Source organism: Sciurus carolinensis, chromosome 2 (genome assembly GCF_902686445.1).
Source record: "Sciurus carolinensis chromosome 2, mSciCar1.2, whole genome shotgun sequence".
Classification (NCBI taxonomy): Eukaryota; Metazoa; Chordata; class Mammalia; order Rodentia; family Sciuridae; genus Sciurus; species Sciurus carolinensis.
The window spans coordinates 53997820-54025417 of NC_062214.1; the positions used below are offsets into that span (position 1 = coordinate 53997820).

General features: G+C 41.4%; 1 protein-coding gene across 4 annotated transcripts; it reads right to left on the bottom strand.

Moving 5' to 3' along the window:
* Window positions 1-1411: 1411 nt before the first annotated feature.
* Window positions 1412-23901, bottom strand: Zscan2 (zinc finger and SCAN domain containing 2). 4 transcript variants are annotated; one of them, XM_047540015.1, is made up of 3 exons: window positions 23872-23901; window positions 20873-21361; window positions 1412-4937 (listed from the first exon to the last, which is right to left on the bottom strand). In XM_047540015.1, the coding sequence occupies exons 2-3, from the start codon at window positions 21270-21272 to the stop codon at window positions 3496-3498; spliced, it is 1842 nt and encodes a 613-aa protein (XP_047395971.1). In that variant the 5' UTR covers window positions 21273-21361; window positions 23872-23901; the 3' UTR covers window positions 1412-3495. The 4 variants fall into 4 exon arrangements, with proteins under 4 accessions (XP_047395971.1, XP_047395969.1, XP_047395968.1 ...); XM_047540013.1 differs by having other exon boundaries at window positions 20873-21364; window positions 23790-23881; XM_047540012.1 differs by lacking the exon at window positions 23872-23901 and adding an exon at window positions 23790-23871.
* Between the last annotated feature and the right edge of the window lie 3697 nt (window positions 23902-27598).

Consider the following 27598-nt stretch of genomic DNA (forward strand, 5'->3'; position numbering starts at 1 on the left):
CTGAGGATGTGAGACTGGCTTTGAATAAAGTGGTTAAGGAAAGAAACTGGGCGAGTTACCAAATCTCCCCCACTCACCTGTTTGATGAATCTACTTACCCACTTCCCAGGGTGGCTGTCAGGATTGAGATAGCATGTTAGGGACCTTGGCCCAGTGCTGGTACATAGAAACTGCTCTGTACATGTTTACTCTAGGCTATTATGACTTATTAGAAACACAACCTAAAAGGATCTATGGGGAAAAATCATCACATTATGACCTACCTCAAAATCTCTAATAAATGTGAAGGTATGTAGTTAGTGACAAATTAGTCTAGAAACAGGTCTGCCCAGTTCCCCATACTCCATCCATAACCCCACAAACTTCAGGGCAGGGCAAGAGACAGACAGGTACTGACTGAGAGGGAGGGTACAAATGGGCTTTTCGGGGTGCTGCTTGGTTATTTTTTTGGTGGGGGAGGGTAGTGAGGATTGAACCCAGGGGTGCTTAACCATTGAGCCACATCCCCAGTCCTTTTTTATACTTTAATAGAGACAGGGTCTCACTGAATTGCTTAGGGCCTTGCTAAGTTGCTGAGGCTGGCTTAGAACTCAGGATCTTCCTGCCTCAGCCCCGCAAGACACTGGGATCACAGGCATGCATGTTCCACTCTGCCTGTCTGCTCAGTTGTTTCTTGATCTGGGTGCTGGTTACACAAGTGTGTGTGATTTATAAAAATTCAATGAGCTGGGCTGGGGCTCAGTAGAGCACTTGCCTAGCACATGTGAGGCACTGGGTTTGGTCCTCAGCACTACATAAAAATAAAATAAAATTTTAAAAAATTCAATGAGCTGTACACTGTTATGCACTTAACGGTTATGTTTCAGTAAAAAAGATGAAAATAAAGGGAACTGTCTCAGGATATAGTTATATGAATATACTGGATTAAAGGGTAAGAGTAAAATAAAGTCTCTTAAGTTTCAGTGACTGTCCAAACAGAAACAAAATATCCATATGGTGAACCACATATGGATACAATAAAGATGTATGGTCAGGTATTGTGGTGTACACCTGTAATCCCAGCAAACTGGGAAGCGGAAGGAGGATTGCAAGTTTGAGGCCAATAGCTTAGCAAGACCCTGTCTCAAAAAATAAAAAGGGCTGGGGATACAGCTTAGTGGTAGAGCACCCCTGGGTTCAATTCAATCCCCAATACTCTCCCACTCAAAAAAAATTTAAGTGTGTTTTCTAATAGCTTTTGACCATCTGTGACATTTCAAAAATATGAGTTGTTTCATTTCATTGGATACTCACTAGTTGGTTTGTATACGTCTTCTGCTATGTAACTTACATGGGTAAATACTAACAGGACACCAAGGTTAAAATTAACTTATATTTATCATATTACCAAAGGAAAGTGTAGGGAACCTAATCCATTTTCCAAGCTAGAATTCTGGGTTCCATCTCTCTTGCATTTATATATGTCCTTTCACCCAGTGATTGATATATGTCCATGAAGAGAACCAACTGGTGAATACTTACTGAGTTCTTATTGCATGCATTGAGCCGGGTGCTAAAGATAAGAGTTTGGATCCTCAGGATGGGTATGGACATAAAAAACAGAAGAGAAGGAGTGGGGAAAAGTTTCCTTTAATAGTCAAACTGTAGAACTTAAACGTCAAATGGGAAACTGTCCTATTTATTCTCCCTTACTAGCAAGATAGCTCTTGCATTTTCCCAGATGGAAGAGAATTCTTGTCTGATTGGACAGGTCATGGGACTTTTTGTTCACAACCTTTCCCCAGCACCTAGCACAGTGATAAACCTAAGTCCTCAATGAATGTTTGCCAAAAAAGTGAAGGAATGGAATTAGCAATGGACATTCCACAGCCTACTTGGTTTACTTCAACCCCTATCACTGCCTAGAACTCCCTTCGTGTGTCTAATTTGATTGGTTCTGGATAGAGATGATTCCCAATGGTCTCCTCAGGATGCCATGTGACTCCTTGGCCAAAGCCGTGGTATCAAATCTTATTGACAGATTGTAGTTTGCAAACAGCAGTGGGAAGAGTGTAGGTTCACCCAGAGTTTTGCTCTTTGAAGTGACTCACTCCCTGAGGGTTCTGGGGCAGGAGGTTGGTGGGGTGAGAAAGTGAGGTCTGTGTTTGTTTAATAGTCAAGTGCAGGTTTTAAAACACATACTAAAAGGTAGACTTGGGAAAAGAATGGGACTCTAACTTTATTAGGCAATACTGAGTATCCATCCTATAAGAAAAAGTTCTCTTCTGAGCATAGGCCCCATGTGTAGGAGGCAGCTTCACATTTCCCAGAGATGCCTTATCTATTCTCCTCTTTCCCTGTGACAAACCCTTTCACCTGCTGTCATTTCTGACTTCATTGTTTCAAGGCTCAGAATTCTAAGAATAAAGCCATGATAGCAACCAAGATCAAGTGTGCAACTGTGGGACAAACTCCTGGTTCTAACACAAGTCTCTCCAGGGGATTTTGATAGCCTCAAAATAGACACTTCCTTAAAAATAGCTTCTTAATATACAAAAGCTACCAGATGGAATTCTAGATCTGCATATATAAAAAATTTAAGAACGGGAAGAAAACAAGTGCATAGAAAACTGAAAAATAATTATGCAGCGTGCAGGACTATTCCCACTGATGATATAAAAACTGCTACCCACCATGGATAGGCAGCTGGGGGTCAAAGACGTCACACTCCAGACACAAAACCCAATGAGACAAGTGTGCTCCCCTGGCAGCTGACTCACCACAGGACAGCAAGCAGAGACAAAAGCAAGCACACAAATCTCAGTTTACACCTTTCCTGGCAGACCCCAGTCCCTCTTTATAATGGAAGAGACAATAGGACACAGGTTCCAGGGCATACTTCCTCAAGCTAATGTGCTCCTAACACTTTCTGGAAATAGAAAAGGGTTTTACCTTCATGTAGATGACTCAAATTGGAGAAGGCCCATCATCTTGACCTGAAATCAAGACACTACACTAAGAGGTCTGTCATGGGCTTGGGCCCTGGAATGCTAGCAGCTTGGAGTAAAGGCACCTTAGCCCAACAAAGTGGCAGTGAAACAACTAGAACCACACATACAGATTTCCAGTATTTCTCTGAGGACTCAGCTCAGATTGCCTGAAGGCCACTCAAGTTCCACATGGAGCAACATTTCCCCATTTTACCAAAGAGGAAACTGAGGCACAGAGGAATCAGGAGAGAGGGAGCCAATCAAATAGTTAAATGTAACAGATAAAGACCCAGCTTTCTGGACCTTCCACTCCTATGCTCTGTTCTTGAACCAAAAGGGACTTAACTCCAACCAACTAAGATGACAGTGTTCTAGAGGTGAGGGTGAACAAAGGGATAAAAGATTTTGGCAAAATATTCCAAAAAGAGTTTAGGAAAAATGGCTTTTAAAGGGAAATCACTATTTGGGGCACTGTAGTAATTCCCTTTCCTGGACAGTCTCTGCCTCACTTTCCCTTTCTGCCACTTCAATAAAGTTTCTCTTTCATGTGAGTTCTCTGGTGTGTAATAAAGTTGGAGCTATTACTGAAGCCTTTGCCACACTCAGGGCATTTATAGGGTTTCTCCCCTGTATGGATTCGCTGGTGTATAATGAGAACTGAATTCCAGCTAAAGCCTTTCCCACACTCGGGACACCTGTAGGGCTTGTCTCCCAAATGCGCTCTCTGATGCATGACCAGGATCGAGCCCCGGCTGAAGCTCTTGCCACACATGAGGCATTTATAGGGCTTCTCGCCGGTGTGGGTCCGCTGATGCACCACCAGTTGAGAGCGCTGGCTGAAGCATTTCCCACACTCGCCACATTTATAGGGCTTTTCTCCCGTGTGGATCCTCTGGTGTTTGATGAGGTTGGAGCTCCAGCTGAAGCTCTCACCGCACGTCAGACACTCGTAGGGTTTCTCCCCCGTGTGCATGCCCTGGTGTGCGATCAGACTGGAGCTCTGGCTAAAACTCTTCCCGCACACCCCACACTTATAGGGCTTCTCTACCATGTGGGTTCTCCGGTGCGTGGCTAGATTCGAGCTACGGCTAAAGCTTTTGCCGCACTCGCTGCACTGATAGGGTTTTTCTCCTGTGTGAGTTCTCCGGTGCGTAATGAGAGCCGAGCTCTGGCTAAACTTCTGCCCGCAGTCAGTGCATTTGTATGGTTTCTCTCCCGTGTGGATTCTCTGGTGTCTGATTAGGTTAGAATTGTAACTGAAGCTCTCGCCGCACTCTTTACACTCGTAGGGTTTTTCTCCGGTGTGGATTCCCTGATGGGTGTTAAGGCTGGACCGGTTGCCGAAGCTCTTTCCGCACTCGGGGCAAGAGTACGGCTTCTCTCCAGTGTGAGTGCGCTGGTGCGCGATGAGATTGGGGCTCCTGCTGAAACTCTTGCCACACTCGGCACACTGAAAGGGCTTCTCTCCTGTGTGGATCCTCTGGTGGGTTATGAGATTGGCGCTCCGGCTAAAGCTCTTCCCGCAATCCCTGCACTGGTAGGGCTTCTCTCCAGTGTGAGTTGTTTGGTGTCGACTAAAGTTTGAGCCGTCACTAAAGCTCTTTCCACATTCGTCGCATTTGTAGTATTTTTCTCCTGTGTGGGTTCGTTCATGGGTAATGAGGTGAGATTTCCTGCTGAAGGTTTTCCCACACTGAGGGCATTCATAGGGCTTTTCGCCCAGGTAGGTGCCTTGAAGGCCAATGAGTTGGCCAACTTCCCTGTCCTGGGATGGTATCTGCCTGCGGTTCTCCCCTGGGGCTTTACCCTGAGGCCTCCCGGAGCCACAGTCTCTCTCAAAGTCACTCTCCCCATCAGACTGCTGACCACCATCCCCTTCGGCCATTTCTGAGAACATCTCATGTGATTCCACCTCGTCCAATACATCTTGATTAGAATTCTCCCCATTTTCACTCTGTATTTCAAAATCTGAAAAAAACAAACAACAAAAATACAATAATAATGGTCAACTCAATTCCCTGTCATGATAAGAAAGGGAAATCAAAGGGAACTTTAAAAATATTAAACTTCTAGTGAAAAATAAAAAGGCTAGAAAATCCTCAAAACTTTTAAAAGCCAGGTTTAGGGCTGGGAATGTATCTTAGCAGTAGAACATATGCTTAGCATTTGTAAGACCCTGAGTTAAATCCCCAGCACCCACCAAAAAAAAGTAATCAATACAGGCTTATTTATTTGCCAGGCTTCCTATCTTTGTGGTAAATACCCAGATTTTCAGTCTTAAAATTTGTTTTGAGATCCATGTGTCTCCCTGTTTCTCAACTTAAAAATGAAGTCAGGTAGGTATTTGAAAATCCTAATTAAAGGACAGCAATAGAAAACACAATGACCCCCAACACTCACCCTGATACCTTAGGCATTGTAGTAGGTGTTCAATTAAATTTGACAAAAGGATAAATGTTTTTTATTGGTATCACAGAAAGATCCCCATAGCTGTTTCCCTTCAAAAAGAGCTTATATAATTAATCTCTTGCTAAAAATGTCTGATGTTTACAATCTTATTACTTGACATTTAATTAAGATAAACAAGATGACAGAGCTTTTACAACAAGGATTTGATGAGTCTATACATTAATGTCTGGAAACAAGTGGGAAGTTAAAAGAGCCCTTAAATTTGTCTGCAGGGGAAACCAGTAGAACTTCAATTGGTAATACAAAATATGTATCTTCCTTGAACTTGTTCAATCCTCTACTGCCCAATGTGTGGCAAATATTTTGATGAAAGAAGTAATTAGGGAGGATTGCTGGAAGAATATAGTCCCTTCCTTAGACAAGAGACTCTAAAATCCTCCCTAGATGAAGCTAGACCAGCAGTCAGTCATGAGATTGGCTCACTCTGTACTGATCCCCAGATGAACTGTTTTTACTGAATTGTGTGTTGGTTTAATGGCCCTGGATGATACTGATGTACACTCAAGGAAGTATCATTAGAAATAATGTTACTAGGAAGTTGTTGATGACATTGCTTATATCATACAATTTTCTCTTGACCAATCTGAAGAGGAAGATTTCCTCTTGACCTCAATACCAAAAAGAGCTGTTCCAAGTGACTGATCTGTGATTGTAGATTTCTTTTTTCTTGCCTGCCTGTAAGCTCAGTTAAAAGCTTATAGCAAGAATAGTTGGGTGTGGTAACAACATGCCTGTAGAAATCAGAAGGCTGATTATTCCTAAACTCCAACATCAGACCTTCCAAGAAAGTAGGGAAGACAATTACTAAAATAATTTCATGACATTTCCACTTATAAAACTTAATATAAGTTAATTTAGGATTAGATATTCAATTCAGTGATTATATGTGTAAATTTCCACATGTTGACATCCCTCTCTCAGGGAAAACCTACGTTCCAGCCCTGGTTTTGGTCAAGATAAGATCATATTTAAGAGCAGACACAGTGGCCCATGCCTATAACCTCAGCTACTCAGGAGGCTGAGGCAAAAGGATTCCAAATGCCAGGTCAGCCTGAGCAACTTAGCAAGACTCTGCCTCAAAATAAAAAACAAAGGGGGATGGGACCAGGCATGGTGGCGCAGTCCTGTAATCCCGGAAGCTTGGGAGGCTGAGGTAGGAGGATTTTGAATTCAAAGTCAGTCTCAGCAACTTAGTGAGACCCTATCTCTAAATAAAAATACAAAAAAATGACTGGGGAAGTGGCCTAGTGGTTGAGTGTCCCTGGATTCAATCCCTGGTACTAAAAAAAATATAAAAAAGGGGGGCGGATAGGGATGTAGCTCAATGGTGTGCTTTTCTGATGCTTTAAAATCATAATTGTTAAGTTTTAGTATGAACTCAGAAGTAACAGGGAAAGCAAGTAAAAACTTGAACTTTATTTTCAATAAAATTAGAAGGAAAACATAATTTGAAGACACCAAAATACATGTTAAGGCTTCCAAAAATAGCAGACTGGGTAGAAGCACTGAAGAAGGAAGTGTAGAGAACAAGCATGGAAGGGAGTGGGTGGGAGGATTTCAGAAAGCTCAGGCAGAAAATCACTTCCTGAAGGTTTGGGACTCACCCTCCAGTGCAACAGTGCATTTGGAAACTGGGGTAAGCAGGGCGGGCTTCTTTGGTTCAGAGAAGCAAAGGAGGTGAGGCTACAACCAAATCACACAGATGGGCCGTGTATGCAGGAAGCTGTTTCTGTAAAGCAGAGAAGGAGAGAGCCTTTGACTTGCACACATTAATCAGGGAACTTACTGTTATTGAAAAAAGTGATCATTTTCCAACCATAAAAACAGGCAAATGAAGCAACTGCCTCTATGAAGAAAGAACTAAAGAACTTGAAGAAGAGATGGTGAGATGACAGAAAGAGATTTCATGAAATGTGGATTTGGGGAAAAAAGGGAAATATCATCCAGAGAAATGGAGACAAGATGGGAAGGAGCAATACAGGAAACTAGGCATCTTGAAAAGCACAGAAAAGAGGAACAAAGTGAGAAAAGCAATTAAATGAATGGAAACAAAGAGTTCAAAGGATTAAAGAGAACAACAGAAACAGAAGTTAGGCAATAGGAAAATCAATAAACTCACTGGAGTTCTCAAAGAAGAAAACTAGAACAAAGCAACAGAATAAATTCTTTGTTCTTCTCTTGATGCTGGGGATCAAGCCAGGCCTTGCATATGCTAGGCAAGCGCTCTATCACTGAGCTACATCCCCAGTCCCTATAAAGTATATCTTTAAGACTTTGTTCTTGGGGTCGGGAATTATTCAGTGGTACAGCACTTACCTAGTATCTGTGAAGTGCTTGGCTCAAATCCCCACCAAAGGGGAAAAAGGAGGAGACAAGAAATTTCCTGGGCTGAGGTTGTGGCTCAGTGGTACAGTGCTTGCCTAGCAAGTGTGAAGTACTGGGTTCGATCCTCAGTACCACATAAAAATAAATAATGTACTGTGTCCATCTACAAGTAAAAAATATTTTTTTTACAAAAAAGAAATTACCTGGATTAAAATTGGGAGAGGAATCCTAAGGTGGGATATAGTATATGTTTGTTGTTATAAGAAAATGTACTTGGGAGTTCAAAAGACAACATTTAAAACTGGTAAATCATGCAATTGAATTATAAGTGTACAAAACTAAACGTTAAGAAGATAAAATGATTATTAACTGAAATCAGGGGGACAGGGAGGAAGGAAACTATCTCTGTCAGATGTTAAAATATCAAATGCAATAATCAAAACATTAATAGAGGACTAGGGATTAGTAGTGCACTTTTGTAGCATGTGTGAGGTTCTGGGTTCAATCTCCAGAACCACAAAAAAAACAAAAACAAAAACAAAAAAACTTGCACAAAAACACCAGAAATTAGACTCAACTGACATATATAGGTGACACATGAATGCATAAACTGTGAACAGAAAAAATATCAATATAATGAGTAGGGGAATTTAGCATATTTGGTCTGTCAAAATTCATGGAAAGACACAACATTCAACAAATAATCTAGGAATGGGGGGCAGTAGAGCTCAGAAGTAGAACATGCGATTGTCATGTGCAAGGACCAGGGTTTAATCCCCCACACAAACAAAGAAAGAAAGCAATTAAGCTTTCAAATGGGAAAATTCAAGTTGAACCTATATTAGGATAAATTTAAATGTAAAAGAAAGAAATGACAGAGCTGGGCACAGCAGCATATGGCATATATGCAATCCCAGAAACTTGGGAGGCTGAGGCAGGGGGACTGCAAGTTCGAGGCCAGACTGAACAACTTAATGAGACCCTGTCTCAAAATTTAATAAAAAATAATAAAGGCCTGGAGATGAAGCTTAGTGGTAGAGTGTCCCTGGGTTCAATCTCCAGTACTGCCAACAAATGACCAGAATCAAGCTATTAGATGAAAATATGAATTTCTTTGAAATCAGGAAGACTTTAAATGTGGTAATTTGTGGAGTTATCTTCCATCATCTCCTGAGCAGAATCCTGCCCCAATTAACCCCTCACTTCTGCTGCTGAAGGTCCATCCTATTCTTTTAGAAGTTACCTCTGGTAACAGAGACACAGGGAGTTCTTCCAAGGACAAAAAAGAACAGCCTTCTGATGCTCTTCAAATGAGAAAAAGTCACAAATGGGAAGGAGGAGCAAACACTGGCTCCTTCCAATTTTCTCCTCAGGAAAGGCAGCAACTATGAAATCAAGAGAAGAAAACAAAGTAGAGCACATTCAAGTGCACTCAGTTCCCTCCTTTATTAGTAGCCAATTAATAAGAAAATAAAAACTTAGAAACTGGTTTTGGTGAGAGATAAGCTATTTTCACCAACATGTTAAAAGTAGAGATGGGTGCTGGGGTTGTGGCTCAGTGGTAGAGCACTTGACTAGCACATGTGAGGTGCTGAGTTTGATCCTCAGCACTACATAAAAATAAATAAAGGTCCATCAACAACTAAAACATATTTTTTAAAAATAGTGGAGATGGGATGAGATAGGAGGAGTTATATTTTTTTTTTTAAAGAACTATATTGATAGACATAGTGTTTGCTATCCCAGGGTGCAAACAGGAGGAGCATATTTTGTAAATAGATCAGACTAAATATAGGGAGGCAAGGCTTGTTTGGGAGGCCCATATTTCCAGTAGAGGAAATCCAGAAGTCAGACATTAAGGAAATGGAAAAGGTTTCATTTTCTAAATGTTACTAATCTCCCCCAAAACTACTGAAGTGGATAGAAGTGAGCTTATCTGTGCAGAGACTTTAAATGAGGGTTTTGGACTGTGCTGTGCAGTTTGAAAGTTGATGAACCTCACAAAATATACATTGTACTACACAAAATACAGACATATCATATGATCTTATTTCAGAGAGTGTAATGAAAGGAACTAAACTAAGGTAATGTGAAAGCAAACACCTGGAGGCCTCCTTGGAGGTCACATTTGGCCAAGATTGGAATGCTTTTCTAACTGATCTTACTAGTTATCCACGCAACACTGATCCATTTTCTTTATTCATATGCTTAACTGTAAACACTATTAACAAGCCTGTTCTTCTTGGATATAACAATTTCCTGCTCAATAATATAATGAAGCATATACTCGTCTACAACTAAATTCAGGTTCCAGAAAGCATAAACACATTGCCTAAAGTTTGTCCCTGAGACAGACTCAAAAATATACATGTTTTTTTCCCTGTGCATGGCTGGTGGGAATGTAAAATGGTACAGTAGACCATGTGGAAAACAGGATGGGAGCTCCTAAAACAATTAAAAATAGAAACACCACATGATCCAGCAATTCTACTTCTGGGTATATACCAAAAGAACTGAGAACCAAGCTTGGAACAGATAATTGTGTATCCATGTTCATGTATTATTCCAAATATCCATCAGCAGTTGAATGAACAAAATATGATATATATAATGAAATATTATTCATTGAAAAGGAATGAAATTCTTACTCATGCTTTAATGTGGATGTATCATGAGGACATTATGCTAGGTGAAATAAGCCAGACACAAAAGACTGTTCTTATATGAGGTACCTACAGTCATCAAAATCATAACGATAAGTTGGGTGTGGTGGTGCACTGTAGTCTCAGCTACTCAGGAGGCTAAAGCATGAGGATTGTTTGAGCACAGGAATCTAGGGTCAGCCTGAGTAATACAGCAAGATCCCATGTCTTTAAAAAAATCACAGAGACAGAAAATAGAACAGTGGTTGCCAAGGGCTAGAGAGAGGGAGGAACAGAGAGTTACTGTTTAGTGGGTACAGAGTTTCAGTTTGAGAAGAGGAAACAGTTCTGGAGATGCATGCTCTTAACAATGTGAATTGAAGGTACTTAATATCACTCAATTGGTTACCTAAAAATGGTAAATGCTATGCTATGCATATTTTATCATAATACAGGAAGAATATATAATTTCTACATACAATTTTATATACTCTATCAAATTTAAAATATATCATTACCTACTAGAAAAATTCTGAAAAAAAATTTTTTTCTTGTGTTGGGAATAGAACACAGGGTCTTGTGCATACTAGGTAAGTGTTCTACCACTAAACTTAAACCCCCAGTCCATGAACTTTATGTTTAAAGTTTTTGGGTAAAGTTCAGAAGGACAGGAATTCTCAAATTTAACAGTCTAAAATATGCAAAAGAATAGTATCTTGCTTAAATGGGTATTTCCCTGATATAAGGTTGAATACCTTTTCATATGTTTATAATCTATATTTCTGCATTTTAAAATTGACTATTAACATCTTTTATCTTTTATTCTACTGGATTAACCCACGAATTTATAACTGTTATAGATCAAGAATTTTGATTTTTTTTTTTTTTTTTTTTTTTTTTTTTGCAGTAGAAGAAACTGAACTCAGGAATACTCTACCACTACATCCTCTTATTTATTTATTTATTTATTTTTAATTTTGAGACAGGATCTCATTGAGTTGCTAAGACTAGTCTCAAACTTGGAATACTACTGCCTCAGTCTCCGAAGTTGGTGGGATTATAGGCATGCACCACTATGCCTGGCCCCCAAGGTATCTTTTTACATAAAGGATTTTCTTCTGTGTCATGAGTTCAATCTAGCTTTGATGATTTCTGTAATGCTTATAAAGTCCTTCCCCAACCAAGATTATAAAAATATTCTCCCATATGTCATTTTAGATCTTGTATGGTATGTCTATAATCTACCTGAATTTATTTTTGTGTAACTTGTGAAGCAGAGATCTATTTCTGTTTTAAGTTGCTATGTGCAGATCCAATTTTTGTTTTTTCAAAATTATAAGACCATGGTCCAAAAAGCACTCACTGACCAGTTCTCGAATTGCCACTCTTATCAATTAGTACACAAAAACTGCAATTGTAGCTTGGTCTAAATCAATGGATTCTGTACTTTCCAACCCCTCACACACACTCTGGATTCAAGTGCACATCACATTTCTATGGCTGTCCACAGAGTTTTGTTTATTTTCTGCCAGGCCACAGGCCTCCTCTTTCTGTCCCAAAACAGAAAGCATATCAGAATGAGTGTGAGAGAAACTTAGGTCAATGAGGGCATAAACTTGAATTTGCTGGACAGTCTCCCCAAATCACCACTCTCAACTTTCCAAGGTTTCAAGATTTTAGTTACTCTTGGTAAAATGAGGCCCAAAAATATTAAATGAAAAATTCTAGAACTGGGTAATTCATAAGCTTTAAATAACTTTTATTACAGTATATTGCTTTAATTGTTTTATTTTAGTCATTGTGGTCAAATGCTTGCTGAACTTAAAAGTTATCATAGGTATGTATGTATCTATAGGAAAAAAACAGTATATATAGCATTTGGTACTATCTGTAATTTCAAGCATCCACTGAAGGTCATGGAATGAATCCCCTATGGATGAAGGGAGACTAATCTATTTATAACAATGAAATAAACTGGTCACAAACTTTGATGCTTTAGTGTATGTTTGGCTCAAAATCCTTCCAAAGTCCTTCCTGCCAGATTGTGACCTACCACTGTGTCTTGGCACAATGGTTAGAGACACTGATCCAAAATACAGAAGTGATTCTAATCAAGGTAGGCCCAAACTAGATTCCATTCTGACTTGAGCTCCCTATCCTGGAAAGCCTGGCAGAAACCTGAAAGTGCCTGAGGGACTGGGAGCAGTGTTCCTCTGAACTCTGGTTGCTTGAAGAACCAACCGCTGATAAAAACAGAAATGAATTCTGTTGTCAGTATAAATGAATGCCTACCAAACATTTTACTATTATAACATTACCTTTCCCTAAGAGTTCTGTATAAAGATTTAAGTGAATTAAAATTTTGTGTTGAAGGTAAGAACTGTAGTTTTAAAAATACCTTTACAGTCCTCCACTACTGCCCACAACCTTTCTTGCTAAGAAAAATAAATATATGTGTTCGTGGACATGAAAGGAGCATTCTGCATGGGCAGCAAGTTTAAGATATATAACCTGTTGCCTATAACCAATGAACACCAGGTGATGCTCAGGATGGGCAAGAGGTCCGCTGTGACTCTTTGGCTCAACTATTGGATAAGAGGAGGTTTGAAGTTGATGACAATCTCTATTCCTTTCTAGTCTAGGATAGGCTTCTCAAACTTCAAAGTCCTTAGGAATCATCTGAAGATCTTGTTAAATGCAGATTCTACTTCAGTGAGACTGGCGTGAGACTAATTGCACTTCTAGCAACTCCTAGGTGATGTTAATGCTGTTGGTCCAGGAAATGCTCTTTGAGTTAAAAAACTCTGCAGAAGTGGTCTTTAAATTCTGCTGCATAATGGAGGTTCTGGGGAGCTCTCAAAAATTCCTTGCTTGGGGTTGGGAGTTTAGCTCAGAGGCAGAGCACTTGCCTAGGATGCATAAGGCCCTAAGTTCGGCCTTCAGTTCTAGGAGGTGGGGAAGAAAATCCCCTTGCTTGAGTGCTTGGGGTGTAGCTCAGTGGTAGAACATATGGACGGCCCTGGGCTCAATCTCCAGAGTCTGTGTGACATGCACACATGCACACACACACACACATCCCTTGCCTGGGTCATAACCTACACCCAATTAAACCAGAAAATCAGAACCTCAGAGAATGGGCCCCAGCTGATTTCTCCCCACTACCTCTACAAGATGGTTTATTCTAACACACAGAAAATTGCTTATGATTACTGCATTACCTATTTAGGTTATCAGTTAACAAAGGTTGCTAATGAATATTATTAAGTTAGATAAAAGATGCCTGAGAAGCCAGGCAAATTATTACAACACAGCACTTTGTTTTGAAATATAGATCATCTTTCATCACACACAAGGAGGGTAACCCAATCCAGGAGAACACAGCCACCCTGATTTCTGAAGAATGGAAAGGCAAAGAAGAAAGTTTCCATAATGCAACCCTAGAAATACGGGGCTAAATCATACAGGCAAGAGCAATGTTCATGGAGCCTATGCCACAGAATCGTAGACTGAGAGTAATAGAATGATGTGTATTTCCTGAGCTTCTGCTAGTCATGTCTTCCATGTATATACACCATGCACATTATAATAATCACCACACAATAATTATGAGGGATAACAATGATAGCTTATGTTTGTATAGTTTGCAAGACACAGCACCTGTTTTCTCATTTAACCCTTTGTTGGCTCCTTCATTTGGAGATCTGCATGGTCACAGGCCCAGCCCATGGCTGTCAAGGGTACTTTCTTTCACTTTAGCCCAGGCTGCCATTTCTCTCGTAGAAGGTCAGTCTTCCATTGCTAGCACTGGAGACTGGCTCATGGTCTCCATGTTTCCCTGAATGTTTACTGGGTCTGTCTTTAATGTGAGATTCTCCTAGCAGCTAAGAAGGTGAGGCCAATGTTGTGGAAGTGCTGCTTAACTGCTGATAAGATAGTAATGCAGGACTGGGGAGATAGCTCAGTTGGTAGAGTGCTCGCCTCGCAAGCACAAGGCCCTGGGTTCAGTCCCCAGCAATCCCCAGCACTTCTTAAGTCCCTGAGTATTGGGCACCACCCAAAGTTTCTGAGTCAGTATTTCTGGGGTGAGATTTGCATTTTTAAAAGGTTTGCAAATGCTGATGCTATTCTTCAGGGGGTCACAACATGCACTCACTAACAGAGGATTTAAATATTAGGAATTTATCAATTTTGAGACCCCCAAATTTTCCCTTTGCTCCCCTCTGATGTCAGCAGTTTATTTTTGGTAATAGGCTTCCATAATATCAAATGTATCTGTTAAAAGAGGATCATTTCGCCTTCCACGGTGATAATGTAAACAAGCTGGGTATGGTGGTACACACCTGTAATCCCAGTAACTCTGAAGGTTGAGTGAGGCAAGAGAACCACAAGTTTGAGGACAGTCTCAGCATCTTAGTGAGACCCAGTCTCAAAATAAAAAATAAAAAGGGCTCGGACGTAGCTCAGTGGTAGAGAGCTCTTGGGTTCAGTCTCCAGTTTTAAAAAAAAAAATCCTGATGATGCAAAAACCCTAGTGTCTGGAGCAATTTGAGGGATGCCACTGTTACTTCATTGAATTCACTGATCTCCTGACACTGAGGGTATTTTTTTTTGCTATCTCATATAGAAAGTTGAAGGAAACTGGTACAACAATTAGCAGTTCAGAAACATACCTGTAATTCCAGCAACCTGGGAGGCTGAGGCAGGAGAATCCCACGTTCAAGACAGCCTCAGCAACTTAGGGAGACCCTGTCTCAAAATTAAAAATACTCCTCGGCCTGCACCCAAAGGACTTAAAATCAGCATACTACAGATATACAGCCACATCAATGTTCATAGCTGCTCAATTCACAATAGCCAGATTGTGGAACCAACCTAGATGTCCTTCAATTGATGAATAGATAAAGAAACTGTGGTATATATATATACAATGGAATATTACTGAGCTATAAAGAATAATAAAATTATGGCATTTGCAGGCAAATGGATGAAATTGGAGAATATCATGCTAAGTGAGATAAGCCAATCTCAAAAAAACCAAAGGACGAATGGTCTTGCTGATAAGCGGATGATGACACATAATGGGGGGTGGGAGGGGGACAAGAATGGAGGAAGGAGGGACTGTATAGAGGGAAAAGAGGAGTGGGAGGGGTGGGGGAGAAGGAAAAAATAACAGAATGAATCAAACAGCATTACCCTATGTAAATGTATGATTACACAAATGGCATGCCTTTGCTCCATGTACAAACAGAAACAACATGTATCCCATTTGTTTACAATAAAAATAAATTTAAAAAATAAAAAAAATAAAAATTAAAAAATACAAGAGACTGGGCATGTAACTCAGTGGTTGAGTGCACTTGAGTTCAATCCCCAGCAACAAGGGAAAAAAGAAAGAAAAAAAAAGCAGTTCAGAGACAAACTGTCCCAATTTTATAAATTTTGGGAACCCAAAATTGGGACATACGATTTGATAAAATGACTCCTTGCCCTAGGTTTACAGGAATGAGACACTCGAGGTGGTATGGGTTAGCTGCTAATTTATTGAGATATGAGACTATTTTTGATGATTTACAAGGACAAATATTTAAAATTCACAACTGTCCTAGAAAATCTGGGTTGTCGTTTCCCATATCACTCAGAAACAACAACTCTGAAGTGTTCTGTACCAATAACAGAGTTAACTAAGACTTTCTATATGTGGTCTTTCAACTGACCTCCAAGAGTCTGAAAATATGGCAGGTGGATATGAATGATGTGGGCAATCTAGTCTAAACCCAAAGGCTAAGTCACTGGAAAAATAGTTTCTACAGGGGCAGTAATGTTCTCCTGAGGTTTGCCAGTCCCGTTCTTGTTTTTCTTTTCTTTTTTCCAGTGCTGAAAATCAAACCTAGAGCCTTGGGTATATTAGGCAAGTGCTCTACCACTGAGCTATATCCCTAACCCCAGAGAGTTTCAGGCAAATGTCCTCTCCTACCAGTGTGGATTCACCATAATTTAGGTTTCCAAATTCAAAACTTGTCTATTCAAATAAATGCTGTCCAACCCAAATACTATGCCTGCAGTCAGGGCAGATAACAACAGGTGAAAGGGCTTCCTACTGGTTTATACTCAGGTCAGGTAGGAATGATTTTCATGAGCCTTTGCTTATGAAAGGCTTTTAAGAAGTGGGAATAGCACACACCTTCATACTCAGAAATTCTATTTTAAAAAACATGTTAACATAAACAATAATATTAACTGGGTTGACTGAATATAAACAAAGGATTAAATAAAGCTCTTATTCTTAAATGAAAACCCTACAGAGTAAGTGCTCCTTTGCAGGACTAAGCTGCCTGACTTGCTGACTGGCCTGGGTATTTCCTTAGGTCTAAATTGAAGTCTTACCTACTTCCCTTTGCAGATTCAGAAGTATCCCTGGTTATGTGTTGCTGAATTTGAGCTTGACCCCATTTTGCTTTAAAATAAAAGCACAGCCTGAATTTCTCAAGAAAAAGCAGATGTCAGGCTCCTTGTTTCTACCAATGAAGTCAGAATGAGATATCTGTCTGTCTGCCTCCTTCATGGGCTGAGCAGATGAGCCTCTCCCAACTTGCAGGTGGGAAGCATTCAGCTATTCATTCCAAGAATACATATAGAATCCCCATTATGTGTGAGGCACTGTTAGAGAGGACAAGAGAGAAGAGGAAAAAGGAGGAGGCAGAAAATTCTTTGCTTTCTGTGATTTTGCAGGTTAGAAGAAATAAGTATTCATATAAATAGAAAACAAGATGGACCATGATAAAAAGTCAAAAGAGAAGGAGAATCCAAATGTCCTGGGAGAAATGATTACAGACACTTCCATGTAGGTGCAACTGGGGACAGGACAGGGAAAAGGAATTAGGGATGACTTTATGGAGAGGGTCTCCAAGTGTGGGTATTCAGGGCTGGGGAAAATAGCTCAGGCACCTGCCTAGCATTCTCAAGGCCATGGGTTTGATCCACAGCATCACAAATAAATAAAAAAATAAATTCAAAGGACACCAGGATTTCACCTCATAGAGATGGGACAAAGACATTCCACACCAAAATGTACAAACAAAAGGTCAATGCTAGAAAGTACAGGCTGTGTTCAAGAAACAGCAAGATCTTATCTGAATGGAGCAAGGGCTACAGCAAAGGGATCAGGGAAGGGACCAAGCTGCAGGGGAGGACTGGCCAGGTCACATAGAGTCGTGGGTTCTAAGCAGAACAAGGAGCTCATGTTGATTTCATTAACATCCTGGAAGGAGTGGAAGAGCTGCAATGAAGGGGAAAAAGAATGAAGGCAAGTTCAATTTGGACTGAACTTAGTTTGGCAGGCTGCTAAAAAAATTTAGTCAAGAAATCCTAAGAGTCTGAATTAGAGTAAGGTATGAGATTAAAATGTCCTTGGGAAATTTCAAAAATAGAGATGAGCTTTGCCATATAGACTAGTACTATAAGTCTAATCTTAACTGAAATTAAAAGACTTTAAATGTGAGTACTTAGAGGTGCCTGTTAGTCAAACATTAAACCACCACCACCTAACCAGGCCTTGAAATGTCCTGTGCTGGGTAAATATGTCCAAAGATCCTGAGCTGGACAAACAAAATAGAGGTCAAGTGATCCTATGCTGAGTAAATGTTTGAGTTGGGATGAAAGAAAGTGCAGATATTCCTGTAAACAACCATGAGGAGAGTAAGCAGACTTTGTTAAATAAATGAAAGCCAACAAAGACAATCTCAAAGGTAGAAGTCAGGGGACAAACCCACTCCTCTGTGGGGAGAGGGTCCCCATTTCAGATGTCCAATGAAAGAAGAAAGGCATGAAAGACCCTGCAATGAGCCAGGGACTGAGTTGTAATCACCTCTGCTCTGTGACCTCCCCAACTAAATAACCACCCCAGAAGTTTCTCCTCAGCCCTTAGCCCCTCTGTAGTATCTGCCTGAGATCTTGAAGTTCATTGCAAACTTGTAACATCCATTAGGAAGAATTAAATAAAATTCTGAAATAGAATGAGAGGAATTTTTTCTTTTTATTTCTTTTTTTTTTTTTATATCTTGCATGTATGTGTGAGGGTTATTGGGGACTGAACCAGGATGCTTTACCATTAAGCTACATCTCTAGCCCTTTGTGTTGTTTATTTTGAGATAGGGTCTCTTTAAGTTGCCAAGGTTGGCCTTGAATTTGTGATCCTCCTGCCTCAGCCTGAATTGCTGGAATCCCTTCTTAGTAGAAGTAATAAAATTTCAAAGTTATTGGGATAAGGATGTAAGCTCAGTGGAAAAGTGCTTCAAGCCACCCTGCCACCCCATCTCCAGTCCTGGGTTCTATCCCCAGCACTGCAAAAAGAAAACAAAGTTACTTTTCAGGGCCAAAAAAAATCTAGTACATACCTCAAATAAAATAATAGGATCTACCAAACTCAGGTGGAAGCAAACACTCCTGAGTTAATCCCAGCTCCACTACTTAATAATCATGACCTTGCTGAGCTTCTATTTCCTATCCACCCAACTCACAGAATTCTTAGTGAAATAATCATGTATAAGGTGCCCAGTGCAGGATTGGGTCACACTTGGCCTTCACTGTCAGTCCCTTTCTCCAGAAGATGGCTTTAATCATATCTCTCCATCCCAGGCAATTGTCAGAACCTCTGCCCCAAACCACCTCCTCTTCCCCTCCCCAGCCTTCTAAATCCTCCAGACTAGATGCTACTGAATTAGTCACTTGTTTTAATCCTGTTCTACATTCCCTTCTTCCAACACCCTACTAAGAACTGTCACTTACTATCAGACATGTGATGAAATGCTTAAGAATATACACCACATTCTCAGGCACATAAATTTGAATCCTGGTTCTGCCTCATACTAGCGGCATGTCTTAAAGCAGTCATCTATCTTCTCTGGTGATGATAACCCTGCTTATCTTCCAAGGTGGTGACATTTACATGAGTTCTGCATATTAGATGTTAGGCACACTGCCTGGCCTACAGGAGGAACTCAATAAATGCCAGCTATTGCTACTATTACCCTATTGCTACTATTAGTTCTTCCTCTCATGTGTTCAATCTCCACTTCCCTTACTATCCCCATCTTAGCCTGACCCCCATCATTGTATACCCTATAACTAGCTTCCTGCCTGGCTCTTCTGTCTCTAGCCTCTCCCTATTCTTTTTGTGTGTTTGTGTGTATGTGATACTAGGGATTGAGTCCATGGTTGCACTATCTCTGAGCTATATCCCCAGCCCTTTTTATTTTTTGAGATAGGGTCTCACTAATTTGCTGAGTCTGGCCTTGAACCTGTGATTCCTCCTGCCTGAGTCTCCCAAGTGGCTGGGAGTAGCTGGGATCACAGCTGTGCACCACCTTGCCCAGCTAGCCTATCCCTACTCTAATCAAATCTACATCCTGTTGCCAAACTCAGCTTCCTCCTGTGGCCACTGAGCCCTGGTTCAAGAACCTGCTGAGGTCAATACTTTCAGTCCAAGCCTCTATCTACTTCCCCCAAATCCCTACCACTTCCTAAAAACATACTTTCCATTCCAATCAGTCAGGCCTTCTCACTGTCATCTGAAGGAAGACACTATGCAGGTTGCACATCTTTGGAACTTTGGCTTAGCACCATTCTTCTCAGCTGCCACAGCTTCCTCCCTGCCCTGTGACTTTCCAAATACTACTCCATCCTGCAACCTTCCCTCACTTTTCATGTCTTCAGTGAAGTTTTCTCTGACCCAACCTCTCCCCTGCCAACTCCACACTCTTAACTCCTGAAGTTTGGTCAGCACAAAAGCAGCCATATTCCCTAGGCCTTTAAATTGTCCTAAGGGCATAGGTAGACCTGGAGTAAATATTTGGTAACTGAGTCTGGTCAAGTGAAGGCCAGATGGAGACAGAGTAGTTAAACGGTGTGCTAGAATCCCAGAACTTACTAGTGACACAATAAACAAACAGAATAACTGTTGTAAAGAGTTCAAATTTGAAATTACTCTTAAAGAGTCCAGGATGACTTTATACCACAGAAAGTTCTTAGGTATTAGCTGGTTTACTTATCTTTTATCTCAGTTTCATAAAAATAATCACTTTGAAAAAATTAGATTTTTCTTTTTATAAATGCTGGTACTATCTGAATATTTGTTACATAACCAAGTAAAGGTGCTAAGTAGAGGATTATAAATCAGCCCCTCTTTCCACATCCACTTCCAACCACTCCAAATAAACATGAAAGAAAAAAACTGTCTTTACCATGCAAATGTAGTTCTAGGAATGGTCTGTTAAGCCCCTCCTAAATGAAATTTTGTAGCTAGCACTGCACCCAATGAAGTCATTAAAAAGATAATGAAGGCCCTGTCTGCCCTGGACATAGAGCAGAGGGAGGGTATCATTCTGGATACCAACTACTTCTCCACAAACATCACATTTCTCCACCTTGGAATGGTGCTTTCACCTCTCCCTATGAGGTTCTGCATCTTACCACTGTCCCGAAGGGTCTGAGTCAAATCTTCAACAAGAGCCACTGCCTCTTCACTGTTTTCAGGTCGATGCTCTTGCAGCCAGGCCTGAATTTCCTTTGGAAGCACAGTCAACATCTGCTCCTTGGTATGTACCTCTGGCCTTAGCCAGCGTCGACAGAGTTCTCGGAGGCGGCCAAGTGCACTTTGTGGTCCCCCAGTTGTTGCCTCCTCGTGAGGGCTGCCCTTGCCAACATTCTGGGAAAAAGGCTCAGGGCCATCCTCCTGCAGTACAGCTTCCTGCACCCATGAGTCATCCTCCAGGATCATAGTGGTGACCTCCTCCTCCTGTTTGTCTTCCTCTTGAGGCACCTGGACCAAAGGACTGAGAGGAGTGGTTACTGTTGGCATGTCTGCAGCCATAATCCACCTTCCTAGGTTGATCCACTCAGACTTTTAAGCCTTGAGCCACACTGCTGTGAGAAGACACCTCCCTCCTTCAATAAGAAGTCCTGCTGGGAAATAAGAGAACCAGAATCAGTAATTGTCCCAAAGCAATCTAACTCATAGCATCCCAGGTCAGGTCACCAAGATCCTTACTGCCCCAAACCAATAGAAGTTCCTGGTCCCTCTTAAAGGAAGAATTCCTTATTCTTAAAAATATATCTCTCCATGGCAAAAAGTAAAGAAGTATCACCAGCACAAAAAATACAACACTGTTCTTTCAAAGACCAAAGAATAAATATCAGGAATGCAGTGTTCTCAAAAATGAACAAACAAACAAAAAAACAGGACTGACTTCTCCTGCCTATCGGTTCAGACTTGCTGCAGAGTAAGTGCCCCTGACCTAACACAAAACTTAATCAATCTCAGTGACAACCTACCTAATAAATATAGATAATACCACTCATCCTTCTTATGGGGACATCTTAAGGATTAGCAATGGATCAGATGTTGAAGCTCTTTGAGTTTCACAGGAAGGAAGGCAGTATCTCAACTGCATCATTACCATATTTTAAAGTACAGTAGTCCCTCAGTATCCTCAGAGGATTGGTTCCCCTGCAAATACCAAAATCTGTGAATGTTTAAGTCCCTTACGTACAATGGTGTGGAATTTACAAATAATTTGTGCGCATCTTCCTGTATACCTTTAAATTATCTGTTGATTACACATAAGACCTAATGCAATGTAAATGCTCTGTAAATAATGGTTATCTGTACTGTTTAAAGAATGATGATAAGAAAAAAATCTACATATGTTCAGTACAGACTTTTTTTTTTAAGTATTTTCCATCTTGAAGATACAGAGAACCCACTGAAGTTTTAAAGATGCTCACATTCAGACATTGTGACTCAGACAGTTACAGGCTGAAGCAGGAGGATCACAAGTTTGAACCCAGCCTGGGAAACTTTGAGCCCTGTCTCAAAATAAAATTTAAAAGGGGATGGGCATGTACTTCAGTGGTAGAGAGCTTGCCTAGTATTCATGAGCCTCTAGTTCAATCCCAGGGGTGGGGGGGTAAGAATATGTTCATACTCTCTGATCCAGTCCTGGCCCTTCATGAATTTAATTTTAAAATAACATCCTTGCAAAGAGAAATTTAGTTGCAAGGATACACAACCATGGCACTGTTTCTAATTGCAAAAAGTTGGTACCTTAAAAGTCTAGCATAGGACTGCTGGGCATGGTGGCAGAAGCCACTTGGAAGGATAAGGCAGAATTTCCAGTTAGGGGTCAGCATGGGTAACTTAGTGAGACACTGTCTCAAAATTAAATAAAAAGAGCTGGAAATGTAGCTCAGTGATAGTGTCCATGGGTTCAATCCCCAGCACTGAGAGGAGAAGTGGGGCATCCAGTAGCAGGGAAATGGTTAAAAAACAATGGCACCTCCATACAATAGAATAAATTACAAGGTATTCCAGGGGTAACTCAGTGGTAAAGCAATTGTCTAGCATGTACAAGACCCTGGGTTCAAACCCTAGCATCACGAAAAAAAAGAAAAACAAAACCAACTAACACGATAATAGGAGGTATTTTCTGGGAAGGGGCACAAAGCAAATTGAACCCAAGGCTAGGCAAGCACTCTCTACTACTGAGTTACATCCCCAGTCCAATATTTTAAAAATTACACTGACAAAGATTATTAATCATTAATGATTTCAGATAATTCTCCTGGTATGAAAATAATGAATAAAAACAAAACCAGCAAGGCAAAACACCATAGACCCACAGACTGTAAGAACCCAATTCCCTTAAAAACAAAAAACCAAAAAAACAAACAAAAAACCCCACCACGGATAAAAATAAAGACCCAGACGGCAACTCTAGAAAATATTGAGAACACTAGAACTGCAAAGAACTAAATTAAATGTTTTTAAAGCAATAAAAATTATTTTCAAAAAGCATTACATCATAAAGACTCGGATAACACTCCTTAGAAGAAAAGAAAAAAATAAAAAGGAAAACCTAAAAACAGCAGCAACAACAAAAAGAAAAGCTAGTGGGAAAATCGAAGCTCTAAACGTGTATTTACCCAAATGATTAGACGAAATACAAATATAACAGAATTCTTATTTGGGCACAGGGTAAAATGTGCTGAGACACCGAATTCGCCACCTAAACCGAGCCAAGACACGCCCCCTCTGAGCCTCAGTTTCCCCCATGTACAATGAGAAGCCTGTGCAGGTTGTCGTCCGACATCCCTTTCCAGTTCAAAACCCTGCGCTTCCCGCCTGGATGTGGAAGGAGTTCTCCCCGGGAGAAGAGACCAGGTCCGTTCACACAGCCGGGCGCGTAACTCCGAGTGCCTGGCAGCGGGCACAGACAGCGCACCCACGCCCCTCCCCCAGCAGGCTGCAGCAGCTGGCTGCAGGCCCGTTATCCTTCACCGAGGGTTGCTCCTGGGTTCGCGCGGCTTCAGGCCTGCCTCTCTGGCTCACCTCCCCGGGAACCAGGTCCAGCTCTAGCGGCCGCTCCTCGCGCAAAAGCACCTCGGGGCTCGGCCGGCCCCTCCGTACTCACCTCAGCTCAAGCCCGTGGGGCACAGAGAACAATGGACGGGAGAGGTCCGCCCTCTGCCACGTTCATTGGCTGCAGAGAATGGCCCCTGGGAACTCTGCTCTCCTACTGGCGGAGGCAGTGCTCAGTCTAGCGGCGGGAGGGAGACTGGGCCCGAGGCATTGTGGGAGATGTAGTCCATCCGGAAAAGACCAAACTACGGTCGGGGAGCAGAATTAGGGGTTGATAGCCTAGACAGTGCTCAAAGGCAAGAGAGAAAAATGCGCTGACTGGTTGTCAGTACCCCAGTGTAGCCAAGGCTGAACCCTTGGACAGGTCATTTCACTTCTCTAAGTCCTCCCTGTATTTGTCTATAAAAAGTGAAAGCAGAGACTGTACTGCAAGTGATGTAGGTACGCCAGACAGGCGAGTGCAGACCCCGAACAGGAAAGGAATCCGTGCAGGAAAATCCACTCAACGCCCAACCTGGCTCTTCTCTCCGCAATTTGCAACTCTGCACACGCACCCAGCTTTCGCACACCCCTTTGTTGTCACACGTGGTGTTCCTACGTCGGGGGAAAGCCCCGCCCCGCCTTCACTGCCTCAGCTTCTGTCCTTCTGATCTTCCTCCTTGAAGCTTGCTTGCCCCATCATCACCTACCTAGTCAGAGATACCGGTCCAGGCACACTTGTTTGACAGCTCCGTTTTTAGTTCTTCCAGGATTGCTTGTTAATTTCAGCAGTGGGTGTGTAGGAGTAAGAGTTTGACTTCTGTCTTGGTATTCCCATGGTCGGTGCTGCTGAAGAAATAGTTGCCCCAACACTGCATGAAAACAGGGAAGAAACTGCCTGGAAACCCAAGTGGAAAATCTTAGAAGGGAGAGAAAGACACTCTTCATGGTCTGTGATAGAATGGTTGGATGCTTTTGTTCAGAGCAATTACTGGAGGCACACACAATCAAATGACTGCATTTGTGTGTGTTTGTTTTGGGGTACTGTGAATTGAACCCCAGGCCTTGTGCATGCTATCCTAGCACTCTACCACTGAGCTATATCCCTGACCTTTTTAACTTTATTTTGAGACAGGATATCCCTAATTTCCCGGTTGGCCTCAAACTTGTGATTCTCCTCAATCTCCTGAGTAGCTAGAATTTCAGGCATTTGCCACGATGTCCAGTTTTTTCTTAATTTTTTGTTTATTTAAGAGTGTGATTTTACTGGTGATTTTAATCTCATTTTCTGTGAATTGATTACCTTCTTTCCCATTTTTAAATCAAATTTATCTGTAAAAGTTCTTATATATTAAGAAGAATATTCCTTTGCTGCAGAAGTTACTGCTATTTTTCTCAGGTTGCTGTATACTTTCTGGTGGTTTATTAAATTTAGAAATTTGAACTTTCACCAGGCACAGTTGTGAATGCATGCCAGTAATCCCAGCAATGCAGGAGGCTGAGGCAGGAGGATCATAAGTTTATGGCCAGTTTTAGCAACTTAGCAAGGCCCTAAGCAACTTAGTGATACCCTATCTCAAAATTAAAAAGGGGGGGGGGTGTGGTTCAGTGACAAAGTGTCCCCAGCACAGAAAAGAATTTTAAAAGAAAAAAATTTTTTTGAATTTTTCATGTGGTTAAATTTGTTAATCTTTTTATAGATTCTGAGTTTTGTGTTAGCCCTCTGCCCCATTCCAAAGATCATTTGAAATTCACATGTTTTTCACTAATTAACATTCTTAATTAATTCAAATACAAAGATGCAAAGTAACATTTAGCTTTGTCTTTGGGTGATTGGATTGAATTCTGCCAGCAATAGCTACACCCTAGTACTATCTTAATTTATTAACCCAATCTGACTACAAGCAAACAGCACCACCTCCAGGCCACCCTGAGAAGTCTACACTAAGTTTCTAGAAGCCAACATTCCCTCCAGATCCAAAAAATGATTAAGGATGATGACTTTGGGGGATGACCTTGGATTAACAAAGATTTGTATCCCCATTTGTCTATCCTCAGGAGCAATGGAAATTCACACAAAAGGCAAAAGATTTGAGGGGGTAGGGAGATGCACAGCTGAAAATTTCCAGCCGCCCAAGTCCATTTATCTCTGCTCCCATTCCAAGTCAACCATTGGCCAGAACACAGGTACTAACCCACCACAGGAGACTCCTAGAACCAGATGTCTCTACCCTGGACCTGATCCCTGGACCTGATTCTCTAGGAAGCTGGTCCTGGCCAATGTTAACAGTCCTAGGTGAGACAGAGAGCAAATCACATTTCAGACAAATTCATAGCATAATGGTCCTATTGAGAAGGGGCCTGGTACTCAAGCCAGTTACTGAGCCTAGCCCCGGACTGCAAGGCAATCCCAGAAATTGCAATTCCTTTCTACACTGGGCAAATCAAAGAAGCTCTGTTCTAGCAAGGGACGTTCTTGGGTTAAAAGCCTCAGAGAACTACTCTAATTTAAGCAAAAGGGACTTAATGAATGACTGTCAAGAAATTCATAATTTTATAGGCGCTAAAAGATCAGGTTGGAGAGCAATTGGGAACTAAGAAACAAAGTATAAGACCCCAAGAACCACAACAACAATCTCTTATCAGAAACAGTCCAACCTGCCCACATCATGAACCCTGGTGATATTATAGCCATCTCTGTTTTTCTGTCTTCCTCATTTTGATTTCCAAATGCAGAGAAAGAGAATTTGGTTGGCTGAGTGTAAGTCATATGCCCATTCCCCAGATATACCAGCACAAGAAGGGATTTATTTTTAAGTTTTTCTATTTCAGTTTGCCTTTTAACTTTCCTTACTAAATCTCAAAAAGTCAGGTTCTTCATTCCAGAGACTGAAGGCCAATTGGAAAAAACTAGACAGGTAGAAACTATGTGTGTCACTACTTATCTTGAGATATTGAGCAAAAAGGGACTTTTGCTCCAAAGAATATTCAGCCTAAGACCTTCCAGGGCTCTTTGCTCAATCAGAGTTGATGGAGATGATGAGGGTAAGAATGGTGAGAGCCTGCTTTCCTTAATACCTGATCACCATCAGGGCTAATGACCCTAAGCAGGCATTGAAGCAGGGAGGACTTTGGACCCACAGGATGCAAGTACATGTTTCTACCTAAGTCCTCCATCATCATTAACCCAACCTACTTTTTCAATTTCAGAGCAGGAAAAGAGTCTCCTTTTTTTTTTTTTTTTTGCTTCTTGCTGTTTGTTATTCTTTATTTAAACTCCGGGTTCTCATTTCCCAGAAGAAAAGAGTGGGGAGAAAAGAAAGGGGGAGGGGAGGGAGGGAGGAAAGAGGGGTTAAGAGAGAGAGAGAGAGGTTTGTCTCATGGGAAGGGTCTCTGGGACTCCCTCCTTTTCCATGTTTTCCTCGAAGATCCTTCAGGAATCCTCCACTGTGAGATGAACAGATGTGTCCTACTGCAGGTTTGACATTTGGCAGTGGTCCCGGAGAAAAACTTTCCACTTCTCCAACACCATCACCTATTCACGCCATGCCTTTGCAGAAGGAAGGAAAGAGAGCCGAATGTCCTGGCATTCCACGCTGGCTGAGAGAGGAGGATGTCAAGTTCAACGTCAGCATGAGCAATTGTCAGGACTTCCGGGGACGGTGTCCTAATATTATTTCATTTCACTTCATTTCATTCCAATCGTTCCCGTTGACGGGAGCATTCAAGTCAGGAAATCCACAGAGCAGGTCAGAGATTCCTTGCGAAGGAAGGGAGGGAGGGAGGGAGGAAGGGAGGCA

Excerpts from the sequence above, each read along its gene's own strand:
- Zscan2 (XM_047540015.1), bottom strand. The coding sequence starts at position 21,272 with ATGGCTGCAGACATGCCAACAGTAACCACTCCTCTCAGTCCTTTGGTC. Across the intron at positions 4,938-20,872 it reads TCAGACCCTTCGGGACAGTG|ATTTTGAAATACAGAGTGAA; the intron begins GTAAGATGCAGA and ends TGTTTTTTTCAG.